The sequence below is a fragment of the Vicia villosa genome, linkage group LG5 (genome assembly GCF_029867415.1).
Source record: "Vicia villosa cultivar HV-30 ecotype Madison, WI linkage group LG5, Vvil1.0, whole genome shotgun sequence".
Taxonomy (NCBI): Eukaryota; Viridiplantae; Streptophyta; class Magnoliopsida; order Fabales; family Fabaceae; genus Vicia; species Vicia villosa.
Window position 1 is genome coordinate 11,088,374 of NC_081184.1, and position 9,444 is coordinate 11,097,817.

General features: G+C 33.0%; 1 protein-coding gene across 1 annotated transcript; it reads left to right on the top strand.

Annotated features, from left to right (window-relative positions):
• The first annotated feature begins 478 nt into the window (after positions 1 to 478).
• Positions 479 to 2,882, top strand: LOC131606259 (uncharacterized). Its single transcript, XM_058878513.1, has 2 exons — positions 479 to 1,440; positions 2,412 to 2,882. The coding sequence occupies exons 1-2, from the start codon at positions 609 to 611 to the stop codon at positions 2,708 to 2,710; spliced, it is 1,131 nt and encodes a 376-aa protein (XP_058734496.1). The 5' UTR covers positions 479 to 608; the 3' UTR covers positions 2,711 to 2,882.
• Positions 2,883 to 9,444: the final 6,562 nt, after the last annotated feature.

A 9,444-nucleotide genomic window follows, 5' to 3' on the forward strand; every position in this document is an offset into this window, starting at 1 on the left:
ATTGCTCAAAGAAAATATTAAGAATTAAAATGTCTAATTTAAAATTTTTAAATCTTTCACTTAAAAAATTGAAGGACTAAATTGAAATTAAACAAAAAAAATCTATTAAAAAAAATGGGTCAAAAATTTATTTTATAACAATGTACTCACTTTATTAATTAGAAGAAGTGCAAATCATTAAGAAAAGGAATAAGACAAAACAATAATCCACACATGATTTTCATCCAGCTAAGTAACTAGAAATTCTTTGTCAGAAAGCCTAGTTATGACTCATAATTCATAAACAACATTAACTAGTCAATACTTTTTCATCTAATAATGTACAAATCCGTACACCCTAATCTCACCAATTAACATCCTAATCTTCCTAATCTAGTGTGAACTCAAAGACTTCTTTTCACCCACCTTTCCAATTCTAAAATCATTGACAATGACCCTTTCTCTTTTCACATTGAATCTTTCCTCACACACCCCCTTTTCTTTAATTTTCAACCATCACATTATCTTTGACCAATATCACACCCCATGTTCATAAAGTTTCAATTTTTCCTCACACACTAAAATTTCATAACACCCAAATTCCAAAGTTCCAAACTTTCTAAGTGAAAATGGCCAAACAACAAAATCCACAACATGGGTGTTTTTCTAGCTTCTTCAAAGTGCTTCTTTGTGCTAGAAATGAAACTAGTCCACCAGTGTACCCATCTGAAAATGTTGAAGAGAAAAAAGATGATTTTTTTGATGATTCTAATTCTATAACCACTCCTAATGTAGTGGCAAGGTTAATGGGATTAGATTCACTTCCAAAAACCAAAAGTGTTGTCAAAGGAACAACCTTAGATAGTGTTCCTAGGAGTAAATCAGTTAACTTTGTTGATTACTTGCTTGAGTTTGACCAAAACATTGGTAACCATAGAAGAGTGAAAACTTCATCATCTTTTAGAGAAGTCCCTTCACAAAAAAATTACCTTTTTGTCCTTGATAATATTGATGATAAAAAGGGTAATAAAGTCCAAGAAGAAAATGCTACTACTACTAAGTTGAAGAAAAAGAACAAGGAAATTGTGAGAGTGAAGAAAGAGAAAAACAAGAGAGTTTATAAGATAAAAGATGAGCCAAGAAAAGTTCCTTCTTCTAGGTATAAATCTAAGGTGAGAGATTGTAGAAAAAGTGAAGTTTTTTCAAGTGTTTCTCCAAGGTGTAATTGTGGTTATTATGGTTATGGTGATGTTGGTTCAAGTTCAAGTTCATGTTCAGTTTCTCCATTGCCAAAAAATAGGATTAAGAAAGGGTTTGTTGAACCAAAAATGAGGAACAAGGTGAAGAGGAATCATGTGTCAAGAAAGAAGATTCAGACAGAACATGGTTTGGAAAATCTTAGTCCTGTTTCTGTTCTTGATGTTGATGATTATGCTTTTCTTTATGGAGCTGATTATTCAGGTTTGACCACTTAATCTCTTGCAATATTATGTTAATTTAGTGATTTTTTTTATTATGTTTATTTAGTGAAAAATTTTATGAAAAAATACATTTCAAGATGAATTAATTTAGTGTCTAAATTTTGAATGGACTAAGGTGCTTATTTTTTATTCAATTTTATTAATTTTATTACTTTTTATGTAAATTGTTTAATTCCTAATTTTTAGACTTAGTGTTAGTTTGGTTTCTATTTTTTAAAGAGACAAAAATAATTTTAAAAGTATAAAATTGATTTTGATGTGTTTTATTCGTCAAAATAAAATTGATTATGTTTTTTTTTTGGAATTTATTATACTTATAGTTAATGTGATTTTACACTAAAAATTAATATTGAATTCAATTTTGCGTACATATATTTAAATTTAAATTATTTTACTTTTAACTCAATTTAAATTTAAATTATTTTTACATAAATAATTTAATCAAAATAAATGTTCATTACCGCATTATAAACACACATAATTTAGTTGTTAAATTTTGCTTTTCTAGTTATATTTGTTTTATTAGTGGCTAAAACAAAGGATGCCATTTAAATGACATTAATAAACATAATTAAATAAATTTAAATGTATTTATATTTCAAAAAATAAAACTATTGAGTAAAAAATATTTAAATAAAATGTTAAAAATCCCTTTTAATTTAATAAGATGTTCGAATTAAATCGCAAAAATATATTAATATAAAATTAAAAAAACAATTTTACCGTCTATTATAATTTTAGTCTTTTTATTACGCGCAAAAAAATATATTAATTATTAAAAATTATTTTCAAGCATTGAATCATTGATGTAATTGTAAACCGTATGAAATCTATAACCTTTATATGTCTTCAATAATGAGAGCAAAGAGAGTACTTTTCTCCTCATACCCATTTGATTAAAAAAGCATTTACTTCATAATAAATAACTGGCCCTCCCAAATCCAATTACAGGTACAAACACCTTGGCTTCAAAGTCAAAGAGGAAATCTAAGTCTTTATTGGAAGTGTCCTTGGAAGAAGATGTTGAAGACAAGGCAAACAAAAGTAAAGGTTATGCCTCCAACACTGACATCAACAGAGAGGCAGAGGTTTACTCAGACTTGATGTTGAAGATTCGTAGTTTGACAGATGAGAGTATCAAGGAGTCAGATTGCACATATAAGGTTGAAAGCTTTGAGGAAATTTGTTTGGTTTTTGAAGAAACTATTTTAGATAGTTTGTTATTTGAGGTCTTAAATGAAGTTGTATAATTTTAAATTAAAGTTTTATATTTTAAATTATGATTCAAAAATTTAAAATATATTTTTTGAATCATTAGATTTTGATCGAATGGCTACTGATGTACCAAATGCGTGCATAGTGACTGTAATAAATATGCATTTAATTTAAAAGGTGTCTTGAAGAGAGTTGTTCGAGGAATAAAAATGGTAAAATTTCAGATGTAATTGAGATGGAGAAGGACTATAAGATGTATGGAATAGTTCTGATGGAGATTGTTGGACATGAGACTTCAAACACAAGAGAGAGGAGGTGAATTGTGTAGGTTTGAAAGTTAATATTCAAAACAAAATCTTTTACATAAAACATAGTTTAAAAAGTTTTCGAAAAATAGGCAAAGTAAAAGCAGCGGAAATAAGAAAACAGAAGTGCAGGGAAAATAAATGACTAGAAAAATAAAGAGTTAAGGAATGAGAGAAAATCACTTTAATTATAGAGGTTCGATATAATGAAGTGGCCTGATCATTTCCTCAAGAATTCCTTCTTAAGAGTTTTAACATGATGAGAGCTTTTGACATGATTTGCTCACAAACCTCCTTCTATAAGGATTGAGGTTTTTAAATGGCTAATTTTCCAATCAACATGGATTTTTAACTATGGAGTCTTCCACAACCAATTGAGAGCTTTTTAACAGTAGACTAAGCTCACAAATCGATTAAGAGTTTTAACTACGGAAACCTCTCTATCCAACCAAAGGTTTTACTTGGTTTACCTCAACAACCAAACATGAGCTTTTTAACTTGGTATAACTCACAGTCAAAGCAAAATTTCTCTTAATGAGATTTTACAAGTTCGTCCTTACACCATATCAGACTACCTCACAGATATAAAGATTTCACTCTCAAAAGCACTAATGCAAATCTAAGAAAATAAAATAGAGAGAGGTATCTCAAATACATTTTTCTAGTGTGTGAGAAATGAGAAAGGAGCCCTCTATTTATAGCATAAAAGGTCGCTAAAATATGGAAACAATCCATGAACTTTTCAACGCCCATAATCGATTATCCCAAGGGCATGATCAATTATTTCACCCCAAAATGGAAGGTTTTGATTTCTAACCGTTGTCAATCACTAAGACATTGTTCAACTCAATTATAGGTGTTACAAAGTGAAGTAATTGACTATCTGTCATACCCCAATTTTTGACCCTAAGATCATACATCATTTGCATTTCAATCATCAATCAAGATCACAATCTTGAGGTATCATTTTTCCTTTGAGGGGAATCATCAAGCACTTCTAGCTTTTTATTTGTTTTATACTAACCAAAATCCAAAAATATGTATTTTGTCTCTTTTGTTTATATTTTACAGGTAAAAGATCGGGCAGAAATCAAAACATTGCAAGAAAACAGATTTTTGAAGATTTCACTATGGAAATCGATTTACCCATGAGGGAAATCGATTTCCCTGGGGCGAAATTCAAAAAATATAAGGAGGGAAGCATGACATCATTTTGACACCAATTTTCTTTGATCATTTTTGTCATTTTACCAATTTTCCACCTCATCAAAATTAATTCCCTTCATTAAACCTTTTTTAACCCCATTTTACCATTTTTACCATTTAAATACCATTTAAACACCAATTAAACACAAATTAATTACCAAATGCAAAAAGACCAAAGTGCCACTACTCTTGCTCCCATCCTATAAATAGAGGTCTCTACTCCCTCATTTCTCAAGCTTTTGATAGCCAAAAAAGTTCTTGCAAATTCATTTCTCAAGCTTTGAGAGCCAAAAAACCCCTTGCAATTTCTCTCCTCATCCTTACCAAATTCACCAAAGCTCTTTTTCTTTCATAAAGTTTGTGAGTCACATCTTGAACCTCACAAACTTTGAGCTAAACCACCATCCATTTCACTCTTTTTTCTTCAATTGTTGAGAGATCAAGATTTGTGTTGGTGATTCTTGAAGTAGATCTAAGTTTTGTTCAAGATTTGGTAATTTTCTTCATCCTTTTTCATCTATCATAATGTGATTCTTTTGTGTTTGTGTGTGATGCATCTTTGATGCTATATTGGTCCTATTTGATGGTGAATTGATGGAAAAATCGTGCTCCAATTGATGTGTGATCATAAGGTGTTTGTATGTTTGCTTAAGTCAAGTTTTATGCCTCCTAATGCTGATTTTTTGAATGCTGCGTGCAGGAAATCGATTTCCCTCTGTAGGAAATCGATTTCCACCTTATTTTTTTTCAAAATTTGAACTCTACACTCAGAAAATCGATTTCCTACAGAGGTAAATCGATTTCCTGCTGGCAGAATGTAGTTTTTTTTGCCTTTTTTATGCTTGTTTTGGCTTCCTTCTTCCTCCACTTCATTAATATCATTGGATCTAGGATGTTGATAGGTTTGAAAGGACCAAATCCATAATATTAGATGAATGATATTAGTGATAGTGTGAGTTGATTATCTTTTGTGCATTTATTCTTCTTCCTCCATTTCATTAATATCATTGGATCTAGGATGTTGATAGGTTTGAAATGACCAAATCCATAATATTAGATGAATGGTATTAATGATAGTGTGAGTTGATTATCTTTTATGATTTTATTCTTCTTCTCCTTTTTTCTTTTAATCGATGAAAGTCTTAACGCCTTGAGAATTCTTATGGATTCTTGGTAAAGACTAGATCGTTACCTATTTTCTTTTCGTGCGGTATTGCTTTCGGAGAATGATCTACATATCATCTCTCTCGCATGCATTAGCACATAAAGTTTTGACCGGCCTCGTTGTAGGGTGATTTTTACATAAATCACTTGGCGAACTGCTTAACATAGCGCAATATTTCGTGTCCCGAATCAAAAAGATCAAATATGGAAGAGAATTGTATGCGGTTGATTTAAGACTTATGGAAATTTATCGTGTAGTCGCTATGATTTTATCAAGCTTCTGATAAAGTTCCATTGAATTTAAATCCGAGAACATCCTTCACTCACCATCGATCTTTCTTACTAACTTTGATAACATACTTGACAAGTTTCAAGATGGTTATCTTTAACATCTAACAACTAACTTTAATTTCCGCACTTTATTATACCGCTCTTTATATTTCTCGCTTTATCGCTTTATTTTATCATTTCATCATATTTACATTCCGCTATTTTCTCTTTGTCCATTTGGACGTTTATATTCCGCTATTTTTTCTTTGTCCATTTGGAAACTATGTTTATGTTTCCGCTATTTTCTCTTTGTCCACTTGGACCATACTTTACTTTTATGCTAAAACACTAATAATCAACCAAAATCTAAAAAACACATAAGGCTCTCTTTCGGACTATTGGTTACTATCCCTAGCATTTTGGAGATTCGGACTTATGGACTTAGTACCTCTGGACCCTTATGATGTTGTTACTCTGCTGTTATTCTGTCTGTCTGGCATTGGATTGTTGTCTGTTTGTATGTGCAGGTATTTCCTTGAAAGCCCTTGATGGTTAATTCCAAGGCATCGATATAAGGATTTTACCCGAAAACAGCCGTTACTCTGCCCGATTTTCGTCAGAATTTTAATGTGCCTAATGCAAAGTGGTGCTAAGATAATAAGTTCATCTGGATCCCCAAGTGATAATGTGTTGGTTTAGTGTCGATATTCCAAAGGATGTGAAATCTACCTTGACTTATAATGTCAAGTGTTGGCTTCTTCTTCGGTTAGACCGTTTCTTTCCTTAGCTTTTATTTTACGCAATAGGATAGCCTCTTCATCTCCTCCCATTCTTAAATTTTCAAAATCTTCTCCCTTTTTCAAAAACCTTCTTATGTTTGCAATCTTTTCAAAACCTTTTCTCTTAAAATATCTTTTGCCCTTAGTGGCCTTTTCCTCTTTTCTTCAAAAGTTTAGACACTGTTAATTGTCGAAACGAGTGGTTATACCCCACGATTTTGAAATTGATTGATATAATGAGATTTTTTCCGCGTGAGAGAGCTAGTGGCATACTCGTTGATTTTATCCGAGTTGGAGCCCTTCTTTCATTTGCGATGCAAAGAACTCATTTGTTCTCATGCTCAAGATCAATGGCTGATTATTTCTCTCCGACGACGATAAAGTGTTTATTCGTTTTTTAAAACGTTTTTCCCTTTAAGCGGAACTACATTAGCTCTGACTTCTCCATTGCACCGAGGAGGTATGTAGGCACAAAGCTTAATGCTTTGCCGAGCTTATTTTAAAAATCAAACAAACCTTTTTTAGCACACACACGACACAGATTTTCAAAAAGGTTCCTGTGGAGTACCACAGATATGAGGGGTGCGTAAAACCTTCCCCTTGTATAATCAACACCCGTACCTAAGATCTCTTCTTTTTGTTTTTAAAAACAAACTTTGGGTTTTTTTCGTTCTTTTCCCTTTTCCTTTGGAAACAATAAAGCGCGGTGACGACTTTCACTGAAATATTGAGTCAAGTCAATTCCATGGCTTCGATCTCAGATTTTCCCCGCTACACTATCCTTTAGATATAATCCATTATCTTTTTGTGAAATATGCTTCTAATTGACCAGACAACTCTCTAATCAATTAGATAGGCTTTTAAAATATTTTTAGGTGATTTTCATAAAAGGAGGGAGATTTTTCAATGGGATGAAAGTGCATGTGTGATTTGACTTAGTAAAGTCAAGATTTAGTCGTATACCTTTACCAACACTAATCACTTGACACACACTCGACGATCTTTCACATTTATTCTCTTTCACAATTATGAAGCTTCTGGTTCCTTGCCACATTATCTTTGGATTTAGCATTTAACTAAAACCTTGAATCTTCTTCTGATATGGCTTGAGATAATTATTCATGATAACCTCCATCATGAAACAAACCGCTTATTCAGAGATCTCTGCTGATTTTACCGAATGCCGCTTGACATAAGGTGTTGTCTTCAACAGATAGACAAATATTTAGATCTCACAGTGCCACAAATTAATCACCACAAATTGATTGACACAACTTGATCACCAAGCATAGTCATTTTATCATTGCATCATATGATCTTTAGACACTTCAGTTGTAACAGAACATGATTGTCTCAATAGATGACACTTTGATATTCAAACACCATCACTTGATCAACATATAAATCAACATATCAGGCACTATCACTTTATCAATATATCAAGCACTATCACTTGATCCACATATCAAGCACCGTCACTAGACCAATGTATCAAACACCACAATTTGATCAATATATCAAGCCCCATCACTTGATCAACTTACCAAGCACAATCACTGGATACACATATCAAGTACCATCACTATATATAAATATTAGATGATATCATTTGAAGTAATAAACCATGAACATCAAGACTGATGAAGATTTATTTTAAGAGTATTGTCATCATCAAAACCAAATAGACCGTTGTAGACGTCATACCTAAAATCACATAGATATACAGAGGTAGTATGTCATAGATGATATGGAAATAATACTTAACAGAGATATATTGACTGTTGTTTGTTTATGTGAGATATTGGATCGAACTCTAGTATTGTCGAAGGGTAGCTTCTTGGTTCGACAGTTCGACAGAGTTAAGCATGAAGTCGAAGGATTGTTCACATGCTGGTGTCGAAGTGTGCATGCTGTAGTCGAAGATGGGTCTAGCATGCAGATGTCGAAGATGCTAGGGTTGTTAGCATGTTAAATTAGGTTTTAGTGTTTAAACCCTAATTTGTTAAGTTAGCTTGTTTATTAAGTTGGCTTGTGTAATGGGCCTTGCTGAAAAAGCCCATTAGTTAGTATGTTAGGTTTTATTATAAATAGCATACTAGTCTCTCATCATTGCTAAGCTGCAAATCCTAATTTAGGGTGAGAGAGGTTATTTGTTATTCTTGTAAACTTGTAATCTTGTTTTAAGAGAAAGTGAAAGAATAGCAGTTATAACCAATTCTTGTGTTCCTCTTCTTCCTTGTCCTTTATTCTTCCTTGTTTTATACTTTGTTCTTGGCATTGAATTCACAACAAATTGGTGCGGTGAGCGTGGAGAAGATGCCTTCAACAAATTATGAGATTGAAAAGTTCACCGGAGTGAATGATTTCGGTCTGTGGCGCTTGAAGATGAAAGCCCTACTGGTTCAGCAGGGTTGTTTGGAAGCGTTGAAGGGAGAGGCAGCCATGAATGCAGAATTGACGGCAGCGGAGAAGACAAATATGATCGAGAAAGCACACAGCGCAATTTTGTTGAGCCTTGGTGATAAGGTTCTCCGGCAGGTATCAAAGGAGACGACGACATCAGGGTTATGGGTGAAACTTGAAAGTTTGTATATGACCAAATCGCTGGTAAATCGACTCTACCTGAAGCAAGCTTTGTATTCATTCAAGATGATTGAAGACAAAGTATTGGCTGAGCAGTTGGATATGTTCAACAAGCTGATTCTTGATCTTGAAAATATTGATGTGAAGATCGATGATGAAGATCAAGCGCTGTTACTATTGTGTTCTTTGCCTCGATCACATGCTCACTTCAAAGAAACTCTCTTGTATGGAAGGGAGTCCCTGACGTTTGAAGAAGTTCAATCAGCCTTGTACTCTAAGGACTTGAATGAACGAAAGGAGCATAAACCTTCGACTGTTGGCGAAGGTTTGGCCGTTAAAGGAAAACTCTTACGAAAGGATGGTAAGTTCGACAAGAAGAAAGGCAAAAGCCAGTCGAAGACTTACAGTGGCGAAGCATCTGGCATTCGATGCTACCATTGTAAGAAGGAGGGTCACACAAGA

Bases quoted from the DNA above. Each gene is read 5' to 3' on its own strand.
- LOC131606259 (XM_058878513.1), top strand. From the start codon at position 609: ATGGCCAAACAACAAAATCCACAACATGGGTGTTTTTCTAGCTTCTTC. The intron at 1,441-2,411 runs GTTTGACCACTT...ATCCAATTACAG, and splicing joins TTATGGAGCTGATTATTCAG to GTACAAACACCTTGGCTTCA.